This window comes from Ictidomys tridecemlineatus, chromosome 3 (assembly GCF_052094955.1).
Source record: "Ictidomys tridecemlineatus isolate mIctTri1 chromosome 3, mIctTri1.hap1, whole genome shotgun sequence".
Classification (NCBI taxonomy): domain Eukaryota; kingdom Metazoa; phylum Chordata; class Mammalia; order Rodentia; family Sciuridae; genus Ictidomys; species Ictidomys tridecemlineatus.
This window is the reverse complement of record NC_135479.1, coordinates 2,416,897-2,441,106: the sequence shown is the minus strand read 5'-3', so window position 1 is coordinate 2,441,106 and position 24,210 is coordinate 2,416,897. Positions and strand designations below refer to the sequence as shown.

The window sequence follows — 24,210 nt, the reverse complement described above, 5'->3', positions numbered from 1 at the left end:
AACAGTCCCTTGTGCCCTGAGGTTGACTCTCCCAGCTCCACCCCGCCACAGGCCCTGCACTCAGCTTCCCTCAGTGTCACGTCTCACCAAACCTCCGTGCGTTGTCACAGCCAAGAAACCAGCCTGGCCCCGCCAACCAAGCCACCGGCTCTGCTCAGGAACGCCCCTTTCCCGTCCCGGGTGGGAGGACCGCAGCGGAGGACAAGCTGTGCCCTGCCCAGCCCCTCTGTCCTGTGCCCAGGTCAAGCACGGGCAGCTGCTGAAGCAGCAGGAGAAGATGATCCACGACATGGAGCTGGCCGTGGCCCGCAGGGAGACCATCGTGACCCACGCCGAGGGGCAGAGCAAGATGGACAAGAAGGCGGTCACCCGGACGGACTTCCGCCACAGGCAGATGGAGCTGCGCAAGAAGATCAGGGACGTGCACAAGGTGGGCAGTGGGGGAAGGCCTGGACGCCCCCCTGTGCTTTCCCACCCGTGGCCTCAGGATCCGGAGGTGCCCCAATGCCCCCCCCACCCACTGGCCCCCTGAGGAGCCTGCCCACCTGTCCCAGGGCCTGCAGTCCCGGCCCAGCCCCCACCATCCACCTGTCAGCGAGTCCTCTCAGCAACTCGGTCCAGGGCTGCAGTCGGGACTGCCGTGCTAAGGCTGTGACAGGGCTGTGACGAGGGGGCAGCAGGCCTGCTTTGGCAATGGACACACCAATCTGTCCTGCTTGATGACAGGAGTCCCTGCAGCCTCTGGGTCTGGCCACCATCTTTTTACGAGGGGGACACAGGACCCCTGCTGGAGCCTCTGAGTGAAGACGTGGTGGCCCCCAGCTGGCCCGTGTTCAGCAGGGCTCTGTGCTGCTCTCCCGGGGACCGCCTTCCTGTCCCCCCAGCCACAGCCCCTGAGCCTGTGTGTGCCCTGCCTGCGGAGGGTGGAGCCAGTGTTGCCCCAGCGCCCCCTTCCCTGGTGACTGCCAGGCTGGGTCTCTGGGCTCAGACTTCCCAGGTTGGCCCACAGCCCCTGCTGACCAGCTGTGGGCCCTGGGCACTGTGGAGCCTGCGTCTCCACACCTGCCCTGGGAGGAGGAGCAGGAGCTGCCTCCCTGTAGGCAAAGGGTTCAATGGGACAGCAGCCGTGGCTCTGCACAGTGGGTGGCTTTGGGGACACCTGGGAACATGGCCTCAGAGCCCTCTCTTCTACTCACGAGGGGGCATGTGGCCTCCTCTCTGTGCCTCCTCCTCAGGAGGGGAAGGGAGTGGCCCTCCGGTGCCGTGGGGCAGTCCCTGGAAGTCTCCGAGACACCGAGGCAGAGGCCCCTCCTCGCCCCTCGTCTGTGGCACCAGCCTCTCTGGCATCCATCCCTTCTGCAGCTCCCTGTCCCATGTCCCCCTCCTCCCTGCCTTCCGTGCCTCCCGGTTCCCCACCAGGACCTCCTCATCCTCCGGGCCCTGGCCTGGCACTCTTCTGTCCACTACGTGAGGGCCACGCAGGGCCCAGCAGGTTCTGCTTACCTCCCAGGCCAACGAGGAGTGCACCAAGACCATCTCAGAGCTGGAGGAGACTCAGAAACTCATGAGCAGCTCCCTCCTGGAGAAGCAGGAAAAGCTGTCCATGATGCAGGCGGACTCCGACACGCTGGAGGCTGACCTCCGCCAGCTGGTGGCCCTCAAGCGACAGGTAAAAGCCAGGAGGTCACTGGGGCTCAGGCACCCTGGCAGAGGGGTACGCCACATGCAAGAGAAAGGGGTGCCACCCAGGGAAGGCCTCTCGGGTCCAGGCAGGCCCAGGCTGATGGCACCACCAGCTGCTCACATGTTTGTGACTCTCTGGTTTTTTTCACTTAGCAAATATCGATAGCTATTGAGTCTAGGCTGGGCCCATCCTGGGTGCCAGGACTGCAGGACAGAGCAGAAAGACAAAATGCCCGCCCACCCTTCACCAGAGACCACATGCTGGGAGCAAGAGAACAGAGGCTAAACAGAATAAAGAAAAAGACAGGGTGTGTTAGGTGGTGATAAATTCTTTGGAGAAAATTCAGCAGAGGAAGAATGTCAGGCATCAGGGTGGAATGGGGGACTGAGATTTTGAGTGGGGTGTTCTGGGGAGGCCACATGGAGAAGATGGCATTTGAGCTGAGACTTGAAGGAGGCCAGGAGAGACAGAGCCACCCAGGCAAAGGGGACACTCTGGTGTGTGTAGCCTTGGAGGCGCGTGATCCTGGCTTTGGGTCTTTCTCTTGGCAACTTGAGGAGGAGATAATGAAGGGCGCTGGGTGAGGGGACTTGGTGTTTGGCAGGATCTCCCTGTTGTTGGAGGGTGTTGGGTGAAGGGTCAAGAGTGGACGCAGGAGGCTGCTGCTGGAGTGTGCGTGGACGAGGGCAGCCACCCAGGGAAGCTGCTGGATTCTGCATCCCATTCAGAAGTTCGGCCAGTGGGCTTTCCTACTGGACGGACGGTGGTGTGAGTGTGAGATGGGAGGACTCAGCCAGGGCCATGGAGACCAGAACAGGTCTGGAACCAGGCCTGACACACGGCAGTGTCAAAGATGTCTCCCCGCGATGGTGAACAAGGCTCCCTTGGGAGGGATAGACTCCTCACCTTGAACTTGGAGACTGGGCTCTTTGGGCACGGTGCTCCTCTTTGGCATTCCCTCGGCCCTGCACTGCGGTAGAGCAGGTGTCCTCCCGACTTGCACGGCCTGACGTGGGGTCTCTTTCCCACCCAGAACCTTTCGGAGATTGTGGCCCTGCAGACTCGCCTCAAGCACCTGCAGGCTGTGATTGACGGGAGGTACGTGTTCCTGTTCCGCTCGAAGAAATCCCTGCTGATGGAGCACAGGCGGCTGAATGACCGGTTGGGCCTGCTCAGCACCATCCTCACCCAGGTGCAGGATGAGTACCCCCAGTTCCAGGAGGCCCTCAGCAAGGTTACCCAGAAGATCGCCAGCAAGCTGGAGCCCACCTAGAAAGCTCAGGACTCCGCCTCCCAAGGCCCACCCCTGAGGAAGACCGCCAGAATTCTGTTTACCCCCAGGGGTCTTTCTGTGTTCCTAAAAAACATGCGTCCCCAGAATGTCCCTGTGTGATGAAATGGAGAGGCCGGCCCGCAGGAATTAGTTCCCAGCCGCTCAGCAGCTTAAACCAAGTCCAATCCAGGGCTCCCTGGGTGCCTCCTGAGCCTGCTGGCTGCCTGCCTTCTGCTTCCTTTCTTGAGCTGATTGGTCCAAGTGGAAGTCCAGCTTTAGCAACTCCCCCATCTGCAGGAGCTTCCTGGAATATTGTCCCAGGTTTGGGGACGGGGGCAGGTAGGGCAGAGGGGACCCATGGAGCAAGACTGGACAGCCAGGCCATGCAGGCCACTTCATTCCTACTCAGTGCTTCTGGCGGGGCACATCTGGAAATCCACCAAGCCCACAAAGAACTTGGCCCCTTCTCCTGCCCCCACCTCCAGTGTATGTTAAAGTCAGAGGTACCGTCTGTAGGGACAAGTCAAGGCTCTCAGGACTTCCAAGGGAGGTGACCAGCAGGTCTGCCTGTCCCACGTCTGTCAGCCTCTCCCCATCATTAACCCTTTCTCCTGTGCCCTTGAATTCTATGCATCAATTACCTGTGGCTTCTCCAAATCTGAAAGGGAAAATGCTTGATAAAATAATTTCACTTTCAAATTTCGCAGCTGAAGAATAAAAACATTCTTTTTGACTATGGGAGTGAGGCCTATTGACTCTACAACATTGCAGAAGTACAGCGCCACAAAGCAGGCGGGGAGGTCTTCATTCCCCACCCAGGGCAACGGCTGTGGGGATTTGGGCATCGCTCCTTACTTCCTCCTGAAGTGTGCACTCAGTCTTTGTATCCCACACCTAAAATTTGTTCATCTTAGTGTAAGCATTTTCTCACTTTAGCAAAAAAGACAAAACGCTTCGCATTATACACAGTGTTTTCACGATCACAGGTTTTATGGGTTATCACGATGTTTGACTATTCCTCTAGAGAATAAGCGTGAATTGTGGGAAGTTGAAGGAGCCTCCAGACGTAGGCTCATTTCAACCTGTCACCCAGTCTTTCTGAGGATGCCCTGGGGCTGGGTCTGCAGGATGCAGTCCCGAGGTGCAGAGTGGGGCTTGGCAAGCTTTGACCGAGTCTTACTAGCCGCAGGAAGGCGACCAAGGCCTGGGCTGTGCCCACGCCGCACCTTGTCTCTGGACCCCGTAGGGACAGGCAGCCACTTGCAGGACGCTCTCCTGGGGGCACCTGTCCCGCCGGACCCGCGCCGCCACTAGGTGGCGCAACGCAACCTGAGAGCGCGCCTGGCCTCGCGCGCCTGCGCGGGCAGCCGCGACACGTGACCGCCACGGCCCCGCCCCACCGGCCGGCGGGCCACGTGACCCGCGCCCGGCCCGCCCGGGCTCTGCGCCGCGGGGGGCGTGCGTGCGCGCCGGTGAGCGGCAGCGGGCCGACGTGCGCGCAGGTGAGCGGGGGCGGCCGTCCGAGGCCCGGCAGCCGGCTGCAGTGCTGGCCTCCGCGGCGGGCTGCCGGGTGCGGCGCCCGGCTGTCGGCGACCTCTTGGTGGGGAGAGTCGGGCAGTGCGGCGTGGTCGCCGGGGAGGCCCCGGTGGGTCGCGAGGGACAGTGGGCCGGGGCCCCAGACTTCCGGCCTCTCGCTTGTGCCCGCCGCGCCCAGCCGGGAAGGCTCTGCTCCGGTGTCCGAAAGCTGCGCTTCGACCCGCGCTGCTCCCGGAGAGCAGCTGCCCGGGGCACCACCAGAAAGCGGAACTCACCGGGTCAGCTGCAGCGCCTGACCTTTAGCTCTTCCCCATTTCCTCTCCGAATTGTCGAACCCAGAGATGAGCCGGGCACTCTCCCGTGCCGGGCCAAGGGCTGCCGGTCCCCATTCCCAGGACCTCGCTTCCCCCGTGGGCGTGTTGCAGACTGCGCTCTGCCGCGCTGTGCCCCGCAGCTCCTGGAAAACGCAGATGCCGCGCGCAGACGCCGCTCTGCTGGGGTGCCCTGTCGGAGTTCCCTAGACTGAGTCATGGTCACCAGCTGGCACATGTGTCTAGCAGGGCCAGGTGGGGCTGGGACCCTTCAAAGTCACTATTTGGTCTTCCTGGCTGCTTCCTGGCACACAGCCCCTAAATCCTTGGAAGCTGGCCCTGTTAAGTGTAAGCGTGAAAAGTTTGCTCCGAGGTGGCTGAAGGCCCCTAGGTAGCTTCAGGATGGGGCTGGTCACCAGGAGGACCCACACTTGATTAGAGTGAAAGTCCCCACCCAGCCACGCCTCCCAGGAAGGCTGGAGATGAGTCAGTTGCCAGTGGCCCTTCATTTACTCAGTGACACCTACATAATGGAGCCCCATAAAAATCCCCTGAACTGGGGTTCAGAGAGCCTCCAGGTTGCCCTACACATCTCTTCCATCTGCCAGTTCCGAGTTATGTCTGTAACAAAGCAGAAAATTTAAGTAAAGTGCCTTCCTGAGTTCCCTGAGCCCCTGTGTTGAATCACCTGACCTGAGGGGTCTCGGGACACCCCACGTGTGTAGCCAATCAGAAGTTGTAAAGGCAGCCTGGAACCTGCCGCGGGCATCCAGAGTGGGTCTGAGCTCCTAACTGTAGGTGTGCCCAACTCCAGGTAGGTAGTGTCAGAACTGAACCTCAGCCCGTGTCTGGAGAGTCCCGTTGGTGAGAGAGACGAGTGTCAAACCTTTGCTGCAACCCAGAGAGCCAGTTCACCAGGTGCCCCGAGCGTGGCTGATGGTCACACGGTTCCCAGCCCCCCTCTGGGATCAGGGAGGCCAGGCAGTCTCGGACCCACGTTCGCCTCTGCTGGTGCACAGCTTTCCCCAGTGTGTCTGTTTGGTGGCCATGGGGCACCTACAGACCTCCCATGACATGGGCTTGCATTGGCTGAGGGCCCGTTGCTGTGCTCTGAAAATCCGTGCCTGTTTCTGCCCTGGGGCCCGTTCCTGGGAGACCCAGCCCCCTCTGATGAGCCAGTGTGGTTGGAGGCCCCCCCTTGGTGGCCTTGCTGCCAAGACACCTCAGCCCCACCCCCCTTTCTTCTTCCTTTGGGGTCAGACTTGCATCCATGGGGCAACTTCCCGGCCTCCTTGCTCCCACTTGCTCTCAGATTAAAGGGTGATCAAGTCGCCTCACGACGAACGCAGAGCTCCTCACACACCGTTGGGGACTTACCAAAAAGATAACAGGACAGCACTTGAACCTCACCTCCTCATTGGCATCCCGTTCCAAGGTGCTCCAGGGTCCGCGAGCCACAGAGCGCGTCCTCCCTGTGTGCTGCAGCGAGGCCTGGAGGGGCCCTCAGAGTGGTGGGGTGACGGCCTTTCTCGGGGCATGGCCATCCTTAGCGCGTGACCCGAGACTGCAGCGCCCAAAATTCTCACTGTCTGTCAGCAGGAAAGGAACCAAGGGGAGGTGGCAGGGCCCCTAGGACACAGCTTGCTGGCCAAGACTTAGCAGCCTGGGCCCAGCCTTCCTGCAGAGGGGGGTCCCTCTTGCCATCTGATGGTCCCCCTCCTGCTGGGCCTGTCCCTCTCCCACTGGTGCATCTCAGTTGTGACATTGTGGAAGAATCAGTGGGAGGTGATCTACAGTCCCTATTTGGGACGTTTCTCTTTTCCCTTTGGTCTCCCTCCTCCCACGTCAGTCCGCATAGATTGCAGCGCCCGCCATGGCCTCTGAGGAGCACCTCCATCCTGCCCCTGCTCCTGGCTTCCTTGCCAGGACGGGACGGCCTTCCTGCACCTCCTGGGCCTGCTGGACAGTCAGTTAATGAGGGACTGCAGGTGTCGCTGGAGGGTGGAGCACAGCCTGGCATGCTCGGCCCTGGGTTTAGTCACCAGCACCACAGAGAAAAAACCCACCTGCCGCCCCTCCTGCCTCCCCGCTGAGCCCAGTCCTTCCCTCGGCAGGCCTCCAGGAGCTGCCCGCGCGCGCTGCCCCAGACGGGCAGGTGTCAGCCATGAATGCCAGGTGGCCGTCCTGCTCCCGCCCGGTGATGGGGGTCTGCGCCCTCATCTTCTTGGCCGCGGCTGCCCTGCTGGGGCATGTCCTGGTCCATGACTTCCCGGTGGAGGAAAGTCCCCCAGCTCACCGGCAGCAAGCCAACTGGCAAGGGCCGCGCTACACCCTGGAGCACCCTGGCCAGCCCAGAGCAGCGCCCACACAGTGTGACGTCCCCCCCAACAGCCGCTTCGACTGTGCCCCGGACAAGGCCCTGACCCAGCAGGAGTGTGAGGCCCGCGGCTGCTGCTATGTCCCAGCGAGCGGGGACCCGGAGGGCCCCCTGCTGGGGCAGCCCTGGTGTTTCTTCCCACCCAGCTACCCCAGCTACAGGATGGAGAGCCTGAGCCCCTCGGAGACGGGCTACACAGCCACCCTGACCCGCACGTCCCCCACCTTCTTCCCCAGGGACATCCTGACCTTACGACTGGACGTGCTCATGGAGACGGAGAGCCGCCTCCACTTCACGGTGGGCAGGGGCAGAGAGGACAGAGTGTGTGTGCACAGGTGACCAGGGAGTGCATTTGTGGCACTGTGTGCACCCCAGCTAGAAGCCAAGGTGGAGGCAGAACAGTGAGGCCTGTGGTGACGGGGGCTCTAGAAGGCAGGGCTCAGGGCAGAGGTGGCCCCGGGCCTCCTCCAGGAGGCGAGGCCTCGGCCATCCCATAGGAGTCTGCAGGAGAGTGTTCGGGCAGCGCGAGGGACTGGGCATGTGCCTCCCTGTCCACAAGGGGCTTGAAGACTACTGTCTCTCCTAGATCAAAGATCCTGCTAACAAGCGCTATGAGGTGCCCCTGCAGGTCCCGCGTGTCCGCAGCCGGGCACTGTCCCCGCTCTACAGCGTCGAGTTCTCGGAGGAGCCCTTTGGGCTGGTGGTTCGCCGGAAGCTGGACGGCCGGGTGCTGTGAGTTGGGGGCCTGGGCCTCAGGCCCCAGCCAGTGGGTGTGGTCAGGGAGGGCCTCAGGGCTGGGCCTGTCGGTGAGTTGGACAGCAGCGTTCTCAGCTCTGACCTTCTGTCAGTCTTGACCCAGGGCCCACCTCCCATCCGGGCCTCCTGGCCATTTCTGGCACACCCAGATCCATGCCCACGGAGGCTCAGCGGGGCACTCCTCTGGGATCCTGGTGTGAAGTCCCTCCTGGGGGTCACCTGGCCTAGGACTTCACCTGCCAGGAGAAGCTGGTGGTATCTTAGGCACTAACGTGGGCACAGTGGGGTGCTCCTGGCCTCTCATGAGTGAGGTGCTGACCAGCTTCCTGTAGTGCTCAGGAGACCCACCTGAATGCCAGCAGTGCCTGAGGAGGGACCCTGGCTTGGTCCAGGGTGGCACCCCCTCCAGGTGGCATGCCATTACCAGCTTTATTTTATGCATCAAATGCGCGTCAGTCCAGTCCAGACGCTAATGATCACTTCATTTAAACCTACGACACTTGGGTTATTGGCCTCTTACTACCCCGCTGTGGCACGGAGGCAGGGGACTCCCTGGAAGCGATGGAGCTGGGGCTCTAGTGTCCCTGCCATTGGCCCTCCTCTGTGCCTGTGTCCCTGACATGCCCCGTGCTTGCTCATCCTGCTGTCCTCTGCCTGGTGGGCGGGTGGGCACAGCCTCTCTGTACGTGCCCTGCATCTCCTCACTGGTTTCAGGGTGCTGAGGGCTGCTGGGCCCCTCATGGCAGTCTGTCCCCAGGTCAGCCATGGCAGAGCTGGCCAGGACACGCCCACCCTCGTCAGCCCTGCACTCAGGTGGGCCCTGGTTGGTCCTGTCGGCTAGGTGCAAGGGAGCCTGGTCTCCCCTTGCAGGCTGAACACAACCGTGGCCCCCCTGTTCTTCGCTGACCAATTCCTGCAGCTGTCCACCTCCCTGCCCTCCCAGTACATCGTGGGCCTCGCTGAGCACCTCAGCCCCCTAATGCTCAGCACCAACTGGACCAAGATCACCCTCTGGAACCGGGATCTGGCCCCCACGGTAAAGCAGGAGCAACCTGGGGGGCCGTGGAGTTGGTGTTCGAGAGGCTGAGTGTGACCTCCTATGTGTCCAGCCCGGTGCCAACCTCTATGGGTCACACCCTTTCTACCTGACGCTGGAGGACAGTGGCTTGGCTCACGGGGTGTTCTTGCTGAACAGCAATGCCATGGGTGAGTCCCCTCTGCCTCCTCCACAGGCAGCCCGAGGCCCCCGAGATGCCCAGCATGAGAAATGAGGCCAGCAGGCCCTGCCCAGCTCTGCACTCAGTGCCCCTGAGGGGTCCTGGGAAAATCCTGGGGCCTGGCCACTAGCTGCTCCTGTCCTTGACCCCCACCTGCCGGGTCGCTGCAGGCACCTGTGGGAAGAGGCACACTCGGCTGCACTCTGGTCTATCTGTGGGTGCTGGCCTCTGGGTCAGGCATTTGTCCCTGAGCCTGGGCCATTTCCCCCAGACGTGGTCCTGCAGCCCAGCCCGGCCCTCAGCTGGAGGTCGACAGGAGGGATCCTGGACGTGTACGTCTTCGTGGGCCCGGAGCCCAAGAGCGTGGTGCAGCAATACCTGGATGTCGTGGGTAGGCCTGTGCCCATCCTCAGCCCGCCCCTGCCTGTCCTCCCACCTGCTCACCACAAGTGTCGCCTGCAGGGTACCCCTTCATGCCTCCGTACTGGGGCCTGGGCTTCCACCTCTGCCGCTGGGGCTACTCATCCACCGCCATTGTCCGCCAGGTAGTGGAGAACATGACCAGGGCCCACTTTCCCCTGGTGAGTAGAGGGTCACCCAGGGTCTGGGGCAGCCAGGGTCAGGCACAGCTCCTGGACCCCAGTGTGGCTCCTGTGCCGTGGCCACAGGACGTGCAGTGGAATGACCTGGACTACATGGACGCACGGAGGGACTTCACCTTCGACAGGGACAGCTTCGCCGACTTCCCGGCCACTGTGCGTCAGCTCCACCAGAGTGGCCGGCGGTACGTGATGATCGTGGTGAGTGTCCTTCCCGCAGAGCAGCCCCTGGCTTCTCCTCTTGGTGGCCTGTTTCTCGTGCCCGCCATGGTCACCCAGGACATTATCTGAGTCTCTTTGATATTGAGGGAGCATTAAGAAGGCCAAAGCTTAGTCCCTGACGTCCAGTTTAAGGTCCCTGGAAAACCTGTCTCATTCAGGGTTCCTCGGGTGTGGGTTACTGCAGCCACCTTAAAGCCACAGGCAGGGGTACAGTAAGCTCACATAGGGGGATGGCTTGGGGAGCTGGACACAGGACAGCTGTCTTCTGGCCCAGCCCCTTCCCCAGGGCAGTTCTGTCTGCGTGGGGTGGAGGGCAAGGCTGACGGCACAGCCCAGAGCACAGGTGTGCACTCCAGGAGGTGGTCTGGTCAGGTCCCATGCCCAGCCCTTGTCAGAGATATGGGAAGTGGGAGCCACGGCGCTCAGTCACCCCACGGAGACCCCTTCAGTGGAGGACATTCAGTGGCCGAGGGGCGTAGAGCTGCGTGGACCTGACCCCTCCATCACTGCCACCCTTGGAAGGGCAGCAAACATTAGCCGCCACCTCACAGAGAGTACTTTTTGTATGGTTTTTTTCGTTGTAGATAGACACGAGACCTTTATTTTATTAATTTATTCGTATGTGGTGCTAAGAATCAAAACCCAGGGCCTCACAGATGCCAGGCGAGGGCTCCCCCACTGAGCCACAACCCAGCCCTTTCCTTTTTTTTTTTTTTAATCACTAAGAAAGAAGTAAATGGATGTGGTGCAGAGGCTGAGACAGGAGGATCACAAGTTCAAGGCCAGCCTCAGCAAGTTAGCAAGACCCTCTCAGAATTTAAATAAAGGGGCGAGCAGCTGCGTGGCAGAGTGCTTGCCTGTCTAGCAACACATGGGAGGCCCTGGGCTTGACCCTCAGCACTGCAAAAAAAACAAAGAGTAGCTGGTCCCTTCAGGCATGCCGGCGAGCCTGGGGGAAGAGCCCTCCCAGACACGGCCCTGCAGCCAGCTGGCCCGTCCCTGTCTGCGGGCAGCACGTGGACACACTTAGGGTGGGCCGCATATGTGTCTGGCTTGACCCTGCCTTGTTCACGCAGTTTTCCCAGAGATTGGTTTTGGGTTGGTGGGAGGTTGGGGGCCCCGTCCTTCCACCCTGACCTGTTTCCCGCACCCCAGGACCCTGCCATCAGCAGCTCGGGCCCTGCTGGGAGTTACAGACCCTTTGACGAGGGCCTGCGGAGGGGGGTGTTCATCACCAATGAGACTGGACAGCCGCTGATTGGAAAGGTAGGAGGTCTGGGTGCTCCGGCAGTGGGACTGGGGCAGCTGTTGGGAAAGACTGGGATTCCAGAGACGTCTGTCAGGGGGACAGAGTGGGAGGGTGGGTCACAGCTTGGGGTGGCCGTGGCACTTGACAGGACCCCCCTGGGGTGCTTCCGTCAGGGGTTCTTGGGCTCCATGGGAAGTTGGCCGCCTAGACACAGCCCTGCAGACCCTCCGGGAGGCTGCGGGGTTCTTCTTGTCCTTCTGAGGGGACAAGAGGAAGGGGGGCCCCCTGAGGGAGGGGCTAGGCAGGACTCCCCAGGACACCGAGTGAGCCTGGACTCGGGCCTGGGGACCTCCGTCCTAGAGTGAGGGCTTAGAAGAATGTCAGAAGGACACTGTCTGTGGTGCATTCATATCCTGCCTGGATGGGTACGGGTGGTCCCAGGGCTGAGGCCCCTCCAGCCCCCTCAGACCTGCCCATGACCTCCTGGGCTGAGGTCTCAGGTTGCAGAGCTGGACACTGACCAAGAGCCAGGCTGAGACGCAGCAGGGCCTTGGCGCAGACTGGCTGGGGTGGGGCCTCTCCCTCTGCTCTCTCTTCCAGGTGTGGCCCGGATCCTGTGCCTTCCCCGACTTCACCAACCCCGAGACCCTTGACTGGTGGCAGGACATGGTGGCCGAGTTCCATGCCCAGGTGCCCTTTGATGGCATGTGGATCGTAAGTTGGCCCCCGCCCCTGGTACCCTGGCCTCTGGGGCCCAGCCCCGCCCTCTGCCCACTGGCCCTCTCTTACAGGACATGAACGAGCCGTCCAACTTTGTGAGGGGCTCTGAGCATGGCTGCCCCAGCAACGACCTGGAAAACCCCCCCTACATGCCTGGTGAGCCCCACCGCCCCGGGCCGCCACCTGGGGTTGATGGCTCCAGTCAGGGGCTTCCCTTCCCTAGTTGTGGAGTCTCCAGGCTGAGAAGCCATAGGCAGCAGCCAGCCAGGAGAGGAGAGGCAGGGGGCCCAGCAGTGAGGTCCAGGTGGTGACACGTCCAAGGGTGCAGATGGTCGCGTGCAGCCAGTACTCAGAGGAGGGACAGGGGACACTTGCCATGGGTCACGAGAAGGTGGACATGAAGCTGGGGATCTGCAGAGCCTTTGGAAATAATGGGGGTGGTGCAGGGACGTGCCCCAAGTCTTTGGGCCACAGCCATGACCAGGGAAGGGTTCCAGGCCTGTTGGGGGCATGAGGGAAGCTTCAGGAAGTACCTCTGGGCTGAGCCTGGGGAGGCAGAAACCAGGGTGCCGGACGGGGCACCGTGGACCCCCACCCTGGGAGGAAGCCCATGGAAACCAGCCCCACTCTCTGCAGGGGTGGTAGGTGGGACCCTGCAGGCAGCCACCATCTGTGCCTCCAGCCACCAGTTCCTCTCCACACACTACGACCTCCATAACCTGTACGGCCTGACCGAAGCCATCGCCTCCAATAGGTGAGGGCTTCCTGCACTGCCCTCCCTGCCCTGTCCTGCCCAGCCTGTCCCTGCTCACGCTGACAGCAGACCAAGGGTGCAGCGAGGAGAGGACACTTGGACGCCCTGGGGCCAGCAGGGCCTGAGCACTCTGCCTGCTGCCACCCCACCCCCGCCTGGCACCAGACGCCAGAAGCCTGGTGTGTCCTGCCATTGCCCAGATGGGTGGCTGCACTGGCAGGGACCCCATGCGTCCTAGGCAGAGTCAGCTGGGCCAGCCCACTGCTGATGAGCCCAGCAGGAGTTGGCAGTCACCTCTGTCCCTGCTCTGCAGCCCCCTGTCTCCCTGTGGTCCCACCTGCTGCTGTGACCTGCTACTCCACTCTGGCAGGTGGCAAGGGGTTTTCAAGTGTCCCCTGCTTCACTCAGGGCCCTGGTGAAGACTCGGGGGACACGACCATTTGTGATCTCCCGCTCAACCTTCGCTGGCCACGGCCGATTCGCTGGGCACTGGACAGGGGACGTGTGGAGCAGCTGGGAGCAGCTGTCCTACTCCGTGCCAGGTGAGAGCGCCCATCAGGAGGAGTGATCAGAGGTCAGCAGGGGCCCCTCTCGGGGAGCTTGGCCCCAGCACTGGAGGTCGGACTCAGCACAGTCCAGATGGAGCTACAGTGGCTTGGGGGCCCACCACTGGGTCACAGCTGTGCAGGATGACCCCTTGTGTCACCTCGCTTGTGGGGGGTCCTTGTCTCTAGTTTACCCCGACTGCTGCCCCAAAGCCATCCAATTCTCACCTCTCACAGTTCCCCTCATGGTGACGCGTCCTAACTGCAGGAAACTGGATCCCTCCTCACAGGGTGCCACCTACCCCACCCAGCTCGGTGCCCAGCTCTGGCCAACAAGAAGGAATCTTGTCCCAGGAGCTTTGATGCCGTTGAGGCGTGTTAGACGCAGAACTGGCTCAGGAGCCCCAGAGAAGGGGTTTGGGAGTGAGGAGTGCCGGGTCACCATATGGGCAACTGAGAGTGTCACCAGAGCCCTGTGGCCTCTGAGATGTTCTGACCAGTGGAGTCTCACCTCTGTGTGTGACACTTGTGCAGACCCACAGGCCACGGGGTCTGGCCTGGCCAAGCTCTCGGGAGAAGTGAGCCCCTGTGGTAGGGGGCTTCCGCCTCTGCAGCAGTCACCCGCGTCCCACCCGGGGTAGGTGCGGGAGCTGGGGCCACCATGGAGCAGCCTGCAGGGTCCAGCACACAGGCCTTTTTCGCCCCCTCTGGGTCTTGATTTTGATTCTCATGAACAAAGTCCTACAGTTCTCAGGATCCGCTGCAGCCCAGAGAAGTCCCCTGTGGTCCCAGCTGGGCCCTGTCCTGCTATCTCAGCTCCTGACTCTGGGTCCTGGTTCCCGGGGCCTTGGGGAGAGTGGGCCTAGGGAAGCGGCACTCGGCTGGACAGGAGGACCTGCGCCAGTCTACCTCTGAGCAGAGGGATAGATTGCCCGCGGTGCTGTCTGTCCGTGTCAGGACTGCCCCAAGCCAGGACCACAGCTGGGGTTTGATGTGGCTGGGCTGTGCCCTCTGCCAGGCTGGAGGCGAGTCTGAGCCGAGGTGCTGGCCACATGGCCAGGGAGCACCAGGGTCCTCCTGCACGCCACCACAGCCCTGGGGTCCTCCCATCACTGGCTCCGGGTGCTGGCTCCAGGCTCCGTCCGTCCCAGGGCTGCCTCCACGGTGCTTGTCTCCACGCACACCTCCCTTATGAGGTCGCTGGTGTAAGTCACTGGGTCAGGGCCTACCCAAGGGCCTCGGCAGCCTGACTTCCAAATGAGGTCACGCTCTCCGTCCAGGAGGATGGGACTCAAATGTATCTTTCTGGGGACAGTTCCGCCCATACAGGGGTCTGATTAGCTCTGCTTACCTGGGTCCCAGGAAGCAGTCCACAGGGCAGACACAAGGCTGCTGGCCCCAGGTGGAAGCAGGGGCCAGACCCTTATTCGGGGAGGGATGTGGCAGGATCCGCACTGCTGCCTGCCCAGCATCGTGGCCTGCCTGCTCTGCCCCAGCCACCTGAGGTCATCTGCCTCTGCCTTCCCAGAAGTCCTGCAGTTCAACCTGCTGGGGGTGCCCCTGGTCGGGGCAGACATCTGTGGCTTCCTGGGCAACACCTCAGAGGAGCTGTGTGTGCGCTGGACCCAGCTCGGGGCCTTCTACCCCTTCATGCGGAACCACAATGACCTGCACAGCCTGGTGAGGGCAGGGTCCTGCCTCTGCTGTGTCCCCCATGCGGGTGGCCAGGGAGCACTGGGGTCCCCAGGGCAGACCCGCTGTGGGACCCTGGACCCCTTTGCTCTCTGCACCCACACAGCCGCAAGAGCCCTACAGGTTCAGCGAGATGGCCCAGCAGGCCATGAGGAAGGCGCTCACCCTGCGCTACGCGCTGCTGCCCCACCTCTACACGCTGTTCCACGCTGCCCACGTCAGGGGCGAGACCGTGGCCCGGCCCCTCTTCCTGGAGTGAGTCCTGGGCTAGGGAGCGACGGCCCATATGTGCCCCTGGGTGAGAGCTGACCAGGAGCCTGCAGACACCAGGGCAGCCCCATCCCGCTACACGCTGGGTTCCCAGGACCCTAAGTGAGTGGGATCGAGGTGCCCCCAGTGTCCCCTAAGGTCACAGTTCAGTGCCAGGGCATTCAGGATATGGAAAACCCAGGATAAAGAACTGTAGTACCCACCAGGCCAGCCTGATGGCACAGCAAGGAACAAGATGGGCATCATTGGTCCATCTGGGGCTGGCTTGGGGAGGACAGCTAGAGACCCAGCTGTCCCCGGCAGGACTTAGTGCATACAAGGGGTCACCTTATAAAACGGCACCCTCCCTCAGGAGCCAAGGCAGGGAGTCGTTGGTCACTCTGCAGATGTCGGGTGTCTCCCCCACCTGCAGCAGCCCAGGTGGACTCCACAGTGGGCTGTCAGGGGGGACGCTGCAGGAAAGTTCACGGAACTCCATGATGGCACCCAGGGCCCTGGCAAGGAGCACTTCCCAAGCATCAGCACAAAGAAAGGGGAGGAGGTCAAATTCAGAGAGAAAGGGAAACTTTGCTGAATGGGAACAGGAAAAGTCTCTGAATATAAGCAAAAACTTAAAAACTGCTCTATACATCAATTGTAATGGCAGTAGAGGAGAGACACTGTCAATAACATGACAGTCCCTGATCCTGATGCATTAAGAATGCATAATCTGCTGGGCGTGGTGGTGCACGACTATAATCCCAGCGGTTCAAGAGGCTGAGACAGGAGGGTCACCAGCCTCAGCAAAAGCAAGGCACTAAGCAACTCAGTGAGACCCTGTCTCTAAGTAAGACCAAAATAGGGTTATGGATGTGGCTCAGTGGTCCAGTGCCCTGAATTCAATCCCAATTGGCCCTCCTGCAAAATAATAATAATAATAATAATGCATTTTCTACTGGCAAGACTAGTATTAACCAAATAGAGGGCTTGGGCAGGGCTCAGTGGCAGAGCACTTGCCTAGCCTGTGCCAGGCCTTGGGTTCCATCACCAGCACCAGGCCAGGCACAGTGTACACACCTGTGATCCCAGTGACCTGGGAGGCTGAGGCCAGCATCACCAACTTAGCAAGACCCTGTCTGAAAACTGTTGCTCTGTGGTTAAGGACCCCTGGATTCAATTCCCAGTACCAAAAAGAAAGAAGGCAGGCACCAAACAGAAGCTGGGTTAACAGAGCAGGGACGTGCATGGCAGTGGCACTCAGCAGGAATGTGACTAGAATTACTTCCTGTACTATATTTTGTTAGATTTTTTGGTGGTTTCCCTGAGGACTGTAGTTCACGTCTTGGAGCTTATGCCACATACAATCCAAGGGGGTAAAATGTGGTTGTACCCTGCCCTGCTGTGCCTGTCCCACCGAGCCTGCCTCCCCACATTGTGCGCCTGCCGACAGCCTGGTACAGACATCAGGAAGCATGGTGCAGTTGTCTTCCAAGGCAGTCGGGAGACAGCGTGCCAGTACCACTGGCTTCTGTGCCTCTGCGGTGGCCTGAGCCACGCCCCATGTTTGTTTCTTCATGTGTGCTGGTCACTGACGTCCTCCAATGGATCAGAGGACCCGTCTTGCATGGCAGGTTGCCACTGGTGAATGCGGGCCACTGTTGGTCTGGAAGGGCGGTCTTGTTTTCCTCCAGAGCTCCCAGCAGGTCACGCGGCCTTGGGGCCAAACTGCCTCTCTCGAGCTTCTCTCAGGTTCCCGTCTTCGGCTTCCACAGGCCGGTCATGGTGTATCAGGTGTAGGTGTCTTTGCATGTATCCGCGTGGAGTTGTTGAGCTGCTTGGATGTGTCATGTTTCTCCTTGGGGCTGGGGTGAGCTCAGCGGTAACACACTAGCCAGGCATGAGGTGAGGTCCTGGTTTCATCCCCAACACTGCAGAATTCTTTTCAGACTTGGGTAAGCTTTCGTCTATTCCCTGAGGCACGTTTCCTGCCCTCTCCTGCTCCTGGGACTCCCTACACCTGGATGCACGCTGCTGTCTGCTGCTGCTCGTGTTCGCCTTCGTCCGTCTTCTCCCTGTTCCCCACAGACAGTCTCCACAGACCCAGCTCCAAGCTCACTTCCCTCTCCTTGGCTTGCCCCAGTCCCCTGTGGCCCTCCCAGAGTGCTCCATTCTTAACCTGTCTTCGTGGGCACCCTGCAGGGCGAGTCTCGTCCTTACACTCCCTGTTCTCAAGATTGGTGACTTAGGGTTTGAAAGTCCAAAGCTGGGCTTCCCTGGGGACCCCTGCCTTCCCTGGGCCACCCTCCCCGTTTCCTGGCACGTCTGGTACACTTTCCTTTCTCACTGGACATTTTCAACACTCAGCTCTGGAATCAGATTCTGTGTCCCTCCCCTAGGCTGAGTTGCCCTTGGCCACTGTCACTGTGCTGTGTCATGCTTCCCCTGAGTTGATCTGTGATCTGTGATCTCTGTGGTGTGTGGCCATGGAAGTCTGCTCAGCTACCCTGATAGGGACAGCGGGTCTCCTGGCCTCTGCCACGTTGACTCTGTGTCGGGCACACCTTCCACGCTGGCCAGGCTGAGTTCCTGCTCCTGCCAGGGCTGGCCAGTAGTGTGTGATCCCTGCCCAGGCCACTGCGAGCTTCTGGCTCTTCTCCAGAGTCCCGAGAATGCTGACGGGCCATGTCTGCTGTGTTCCTGTTGGTTGTGCAGAGCAGGAGGTCGAGGGACGCCCTCACTCCTCCACTGCCATCCTGGCACCCCAGGAGCTGTGTTCTGAAACAGACACTGGCTTGAGAAACTCATGCCTCCAAGAAAAGAACCAGGGTGGCAAGGACGTGGTGGGACGGTCATCTTCAAACGCGTTTCCCGCGGGGCGATCAGTGGACACGTTTGTGCCACCGGTGATGTGTTTTGGCTTTACAAAGAGAAACCTGTACTGAAGAGGTCATCTGACCTGGTGCTCCCTCCATGTGCTGTGCCTGCCCAGCCCTGGACCCCCTGTCAGCAGGCGGCGAAGGGCACGGACCAGGTGACATCAAGACGATCTCAGTGAAGTCATCAGAAGACGGGCAGGGATCGTGCCAGATGTCAGCGACATCCTTTGGTTGTGGGGTTGTGGAGGACTTTTCCTGGTTGATGATACGGTTTGGTACTTTTCCAGGTGTCTTGAGTTGGACAGATGGTGTCACTACTTTGAATATCAGAAAATAAGTGAGCAAAGTCAAGTCGGGCCCTCCCGAAGCCTCAGGGGAGCCGACTCCTGCACTGGGCCCTGGCCCCTGAATGTGGGTGGGCCTGGGTCATTTTCACCTGTGGCTGGAATCAGCCCTGCTCCAGGGATCCCAGGTGCTTTGGCTCCATGGGCTCCACCTTCTGAGCCCCGTGGGTGAACACCGGTCCGTAGAAGGGTGTCTCTGCCCACTCCTGTTCCAGCCCACATGCCCGTCCCTCTTTGAAGGTTCCCTGAGGACCAGCACACCTGGGGCGTGGACCGCCAGCTCCTGTGGGGAGAGGCTCTTCTGGTCACGCCCGTGCTCGAGCCTGGGAAGGACCAAGTGACCGGCTACTTCCCCTCGGGCACCTGGTACGACCTGCAGCTGGTGAGTCCCGGCAACCCTGAAACCCGCCCGTCCCTATGGCGGGTCCTGGAAAGAGGCACTGCTCCTGGAGTCCTGGCTGCTGTGGGCCTCACCTGGGTGCTCCACACTCGGGCCCCCAGCTCCTCACAGTCACCCCGTCTCCAGGGAGGAGGAGACGGGGTGACTGTGCATGACCTGCCGGGGTCCCTCAGCCACCACAGAGCCCCTGCTGACCTGGGGTCCCCTGACCTGTCCCTCAACCCAGACCCTGGGTCCAGGCCTTTCAGGCTCTGTCCCACCAGGCATCTGGATCCCGACGGAGAGCCCCAAGTCTGCCCAGGGTCATAGCCAGCTGTCTGTACTAGGCCCCCACATGTCACCCTTGGGAGACAGGACAACAGCTCCCGGTGGCAGCCTGGAGACCTTGGCATCCTGGGACACTTCTGACACAACACCTCCCTCCAGGTGCCAATAGAGGCCCTCGGCAGCCTCCCCCCTCTACCTGCAGCACCTCCCGGCCCTGCCATCCACAGTGAGGGGCAGTGGGTGACACTGCCAGCTCCACTGGACACCATCAACGTCCACCTGCGGGCTGGGTACATCGTGCCCATGCAGGTACTGGCCAGGCAGCTGAGAGGAGGCCTGAACACCATGCTGTGGGGGTGGGGCCGTCAGAAGGGCCTGTCACCCCAGGTAGATGGTGACTAGGGAACTGGTAAGGGGTACAACATGGCCTGCTGTCCCTCAGGCACTCTGTCAGAGGCCCTGTCAGGTCTCAGTCCCTGGTGGCACTTCAGGGGGGACAGACTGGGGTTCATCTGCCTGGCCTTGGACAGGGTGGTCACCATGGGTGTCCAGCCCAGTCTGTCCCTTGTTCCCACTTCCTCATAGCCAAGACTCAGTGTCCCCCTGTGGTGGAGGCCACCAGACTGGGGCTGTGACGTGTGTCCACCCCCTCCCAGGGTCCTGCCCTAACGACCACAGAGTCCCGCCAGCAGCCCATGGCCCTGGCTGTGGCCCTGACTGCAGGTGGCGAGGCCCATGGGGAGCTATTCTGGGATGACGGGGAGAGCCTGGACACGCTGGAGAGCGGGGCCTACACTCAGGTCACCTTCCTGGCCAGGAACGTGAGTCCTGGGCAGTGAGCAGGGTTGTCGAGGGGGGCTTGCCCTGGTCGGGGGGAGGTGCCATGGAGTCTCTGCTCTGGCGGTTCCCCCTTCTGTCTGCTGATACCTCTGCACTGTCCCCATCTGCACTGGCCAGAACACCGTTGTGAATGAATTGGTGCACGTGGCCAGAGAGGGGGCCAGCCTGCAGCTGAGGACAGTGGCCATCCTGGGAGTGGACCCAGCCCCCCAGCAGGTCCTCTCCAATGGAGTCCCTGTCTCCAACTTCACCTACAGCCCCGACACCAAGGCAAGAGGGCGAGTTGGGAGTGGGGCTCATGTCTCGGTTGGGATGGGAGTAGGGTTGTGAGGATCCCGGTGACCCAGCGCCACCCAGCTTGCACCATGGAGGTGCTGTTGGGAGGGAGCAGAGGGTGCCAGAGCTCAGGTGAAGAGGAGCTTCTCAGGGGAGGAGCTGGCCTCTGCTGCTCCCGTCTGCTCCTGGAGGGCAGTGGGATCACAGAACCTGTTTCCAAGGGAATGAGGTGCTGATGCCTTGGTGGGGAGGGGCGGCCACGTCCTTGAGCCCTTGGGCACCCAGGCCCTTGTGCTGGGAGCTGTGTGGCACTCACATCTCCTCTTCTTCTCCTCCAGACCCTGGCCGTCCCCGTGTGGCTGGCCATGGCAGAGCAGTTCCGCATCAGTTGGTCTTAACAGTGGCCTGGCTTCTCCACGGAGGTGGTTGCCCTGCCAGGCACTGCTGTGGGCCCCACCGGCCACGTGGGCAGTGCTGAACCCCCGGCAGCGCTCAGGGTCTGCACTACCTCCCCGCACATCTGGGTTTTTTCCAGGATCCTGTGGTTGCAGTGTCCTTGAAGGCCACCGTGTCAGGAACACTGTGACACTTGTCTCCATGTGCAGCTGCATCCACCGCCCCCAGCTGACTGTCCGTGATGTCAGGGTCAGGAAAGGTGCTCTGGATGGCACATGTGCCTGCACCAAGGTCATCCACCCTGCTATGACTACAGCTGTGACTTGAGAAGGGACGAGCCCGGGTGCTGCAGAGCCCAGGACTTGGGACGCTTGCTCTGAAGTGCCATTACCTTTAATAAAAGGGGTATTTGGGGGCTGGGGATGTGGCTCAAGCGGTAGCGTGCTCGCCTGGCATGCGTGTGACCCGGGTTCGATCCTCAGCACCACATACCAACAAAAATGTTGTGTCCACCGAGAACTGAAAACTAAATATTAAAATTTCTCTCTCTCTCTCCTCTCTCACTCTCTTTAAAAAAAAAAAAAAAGGAGTATTTGGAACCAGCTCCTGTGTCCTTCTGAGGCCCAGGGTGGGAGGAGTGTCCAGGAGCCATGAAGGGAGGCAGCTACACTCAGAGGTCCCTGGTGCCACCCCACTTCTCAGGGCAGCACCCTTCCTGTTCCCCCATCACCTGTACAACCCCTCACCTCATTTTCCCATTACCACCCTTGGGTCCCTATGTTGCCTCATGTCCCCACATCATCTCATGTCCCCATGTCACCTCACCTCCCAGTATTCCCCAGCTCTGAGGCAATGGAGAATGTCTAGGCCTGGGGAAATAGGTGGGGCGTTCCTTCTGCCCCAGGGCTGTGGACAAGAGGACCTCAGAAGGGGCTTCCCAGCAGTGAGGCCAGAGATCTGTCCCCAGGTGACAGAGGGAACATTTGGGCCCAGGGTTTCCTTGGCAAGTCCAAAGAAAAGGAAGCCCATTTTACTGAGGCCACCCAGGCCAGCACAAGTCACCGTCACTGGCTGGCAGATCCCTCAGAACATCTTGTCATGTGACCTGCTGGCCCCGTGCTTACCTCTGTGGCCTCGGGGAATCTGGGGTCAGAAGTGCAGCAAGCCGTGGAGCCTGTCTGACGGGCAGCCCTGCTGCACCGCCCTGGGGACATGTCCATAGGAGCAGAGAAGGCCTGTGTCCTGCAGGGCCTAAGCCCAGCTGCCACTTTGCCAACAGGGATCTGTCGGACAAGTCACCTCGCGCACCCAGGCGGTCCTGTAGCAAGGGGACAGAACCACAGTGGCTGCAGGTGCTCCACCCCTGCTTCCTGGCAACATGGCGAGACCTGGTCTCAGAGTAAGACATAAGAAGGGCTGGGCCCCGGTTAGAACAGATGCACTCCATGCAGGTCTGACCTTATCAAGGTGGACTCTGCTGTCAGTTAAACTAACAGAACCGAAGAGCGGGGGGCTGGGGATGAGGCTCAGCGGCAATGCACCCCTGGGTTCAGCCCCAGTCCTGGGGCAGAAGGGAGGCGCTTGGTGACGATGCATGAGGTGCTAATGGGAGCTGCCCTGCTGAGTGTCATTGGCCTGTTTCCTGAGGACAGGGTCAAAGGAAGGCCCTCCATGAGTGTCCATTGCTCCCAAGTGCCCAGGAAGAACACAAACCCAGAAGGGGAAGAATGAGGGGGGCAGCCCCTCCCCAGGCAGCAGTCCCTGGGTCAGGGCTCAGTGACCCAAGGCACCCTGTCCCCAACACTTTGCATCTTCCAGGGAGGGCAGATGGAGTGTGGCAGCTGCCACCAGGCTGGACAGGCCATCAGTGTCCTCACCTGTGCAACCACACTGCCCTAAAGGGCACTGTTCCTCGCAGGCCCTGACCCTTCTCGCAGGGTACTGGGCAAGGAGCTTGGCACCCTGTGGTGTCCCTGGGAGGAAAGGGACAGGTCGGGTGGGGAGAGGAGTCAGCTCTATCTTCAGGGAGGCCAAGAAGCCGGGGCCTACTCACACACTGGTTCACGCTGTGCAGCCTGTAGCATGGGACGCTGGCCGGCAGTCACAGCTCATCAGGGGCCAAGACGGTTTCACCTCTGATTCTGACCCACACCTGGTGGAGCAGCAGCCTGCCAAGCTTGAGTGGGCTGGGCTGCAGAAGTGGAGTGGTCCCCACGCCTGGACAGGCAATGCGGCGCCCTCTAGGAGGGAGAGTAACCCGGTCTCAAGGCTCGGCCCTCTGGTCTCACCTCCCAGTGTTCCCCAGCTCTGAGGCAATGGAGAATGTCTGGACCTGGGGAAATAGGTGGGGTGTCCCTTCTGCGCCAGGGCTATGGACAAGAGGACCTCAGAAGGGGCTTCTTCCAAATAAGACCCAGTGCTCCAGAGGAAAGGCTCCGGCTCGATGTTCCTGGCCACGGTCATGCGTGAGGCCAGGGGCAGGCATGCAGCCTCTCAGAAGGGCCCCAAGCTGGACCAGCGCTCTACCGGGAGCTACACCCCAGCCTGGAGGTTCTTTGTAACTTCCTAACAGGCCACAGCAATCTCATGCTGCTTCTGAGACTGGGCATGTGGTTACCTCCTGTTAACACCGACTGGTGGGAAATCAACATAAACCTTCCTTTTTTGCCCTGCCAAGGAGGGAGGGATGGAGAAGCTCTGAGCTTCATCTTAAGTGAGGCAGTGCTATCAGGCAAGGGCCCAGCAGGTCCTATGAGCTCTGAAGACATCCCACTAGCATCTGCTCCCAGGGGTCAGGTTGTTGTCCCGCAGCCGCAGCCTAAGGGTGACATCAGAAATTGATGTGGCTAGACCAGTGGTACAGAAGAGAGCCTCACACAGACGTAGCCATCTAGTCCTTCACAAAGGTGCCAGAAACCTACACTGGAGAAAAGGCAGCCTTTTAACAAATGGTGCTGGGAAAGGTGGGTTTCCATATTGGAAGAACGACACCAGACCCTTATCTCACCCTGCACAGAAGCCAATGCAGACCTAGGAATTAGATCAGAACCATGTGACTCTGAGAAGGAAACACAGGGTCAACCCTCCAGCATATAGGCACAGTAGGACCCCTAAAATTCAGGAAATTATGCCAAGCCTTCATAAATGGGATGGCATCAAATTAAAAAGCTTCTGCACAGCAAAGGAACAATTAGAAATCTGGACACAATTCGTTATTTTATCTTTATATGGTGCTAAGGATCAAACCTGGTGCCTCATGCATGGCAGGTGAGCACTCTACCTCTGAGCCCCAGCCCCACCCCTGCTAACTACTCTTCTGCCAGAGGATTAGTATGTAGAATACATAAAGAGCTCAAAAACCTTAACACTGAAATAAGCACCATACACCCAATTAATAAATGGGCAAAAGAACTAGATGGATACTTTTTATAGGAAACACAAATGGCCAACAAATATATAAAAACAACGTTGAAGATCATTAGCAATTAGGGAAATGCAGAACAAAATTACACGGAGATTTCATCTCACCACAGTTAGAATGGCTGTCATCCAGAATACAAACAATAATGAGTGCTGGGGAGCATGTGGAGAAAAAGGAGCACTTTCACACTGTGGTGAGATGGTGAA

At 60.3% G+C, this 24,210-nt stretch overlaps 2 protein-coding genes and 1 long non-coding RNA gene across 8 annotated transcripts in view; 2 read left to right on the top strand and 1 right to left on the bottom strand.

Moving 5' to 3' along the window:
- Ccdc40 (coiled-coil domain 40 molecular ruler complex subunit) overlaps window positions 1–3,691 on the top strand; it is a 38,374-nt gene extending 34,683 nt beyond the window's left edge. For all 3 annotated transcript variants that reach the window (XM_078041496.1, XM_078041497.1, XM_078041498.1), the window contains 3 exons: window positions 242–430; window positions 1,511–1,669; window positions 2,718–3,691. In XM_078041496.1, the coding sequence (XP_077897622.1) occupies window positions 242–430; window positions 1,511–1,669; window positions 2,718–2,957 (588 nt within the window). In that variant the 3' untranslated portion in view covers window positions 2,958–3,691. The remainder of the gene's footprint in view (window positions 1–241; window positions 431–1,510; window positions 1,670–2,717) is intronic.
- Window positions 284–5,397, bottom strand: LOC120883992 (uncharacterized). 3 transcript variants are annotated; one of them, XR_013435830.1, is made up of 4 exons: window positions 4,769–5,397; window positions 2,591–3,851; window positions 589–2,433; window positions 284–400 (listed from the first exon to the last, which is right to left on the bottom strand). It is a non-coding gene; the product is annotated as an uncharacterized LOC120883992 (long non-coding RNA). The 3 variants fall into 3 exon arrangements; XR_005726136.2 differs by having other exon boundaries at window positions 2,591–2,816; XR_013435829.1 differs by having other exon boundaries at window positions 589–1,648; window positions 2,591–2,816.
- Window positions 4,353–21,136, top strand: Gaa (alpha glucosidase). 2 transcript variants are annotated; one of them, XM_005332631.5, is made up of 20 exons: window positions 4,353–4,459; window positions 6,919–7,478; window positions 7,768–7,913; window positions 8,808–8,973; window positions 9,047–9,143; window positions 9,426–9,545; window positions 9,617–9,735; window positions 9,823–9,954; window positions 11,131–11,241; window positions 11,825–11,938; window positions 12,016–12,100; window positions 12,581–12,698; window positions 13,107–13,240; window positions 14,772–14,923; window positions 15,042–15,190; window positions 18,645–18,786; window positions 19,231–19,380; window positions 19,728–19,892; window positions 20,029–20,181; window positions 20,526–21,136. In XM_005332631.5, the coding sequence occupies exons 2-20, from the start codon at window positions 6,969–6,971 to the stop codon at window positions 20,583–20,585; spliced, it is 2,823 nt and encodes a 940-aa protein (XP_005332688.2). In that variant the 5' UTR covers window positions 4,353–4,459; window positions 6,919–6,968; the 3' UTR covers window positions 20,586–21,136. The 2 variants fall into 2 exon arrangements, with proteins under 2 accessions (XP_005332688.2, XP_077897630.1); XM_078041504.1 differs by lacking the exons at window positions 19,728–19,892; window positions 20,029–20,181; window positions 20,526–21,136 and adding an exon at window positions 18,348–18,397 and having other exon boundaries at window positions 19,231–19,371.
- The last annotated feature ends 3,074 nt before the right edge of the window (window positions 21,137–24,210 follow it).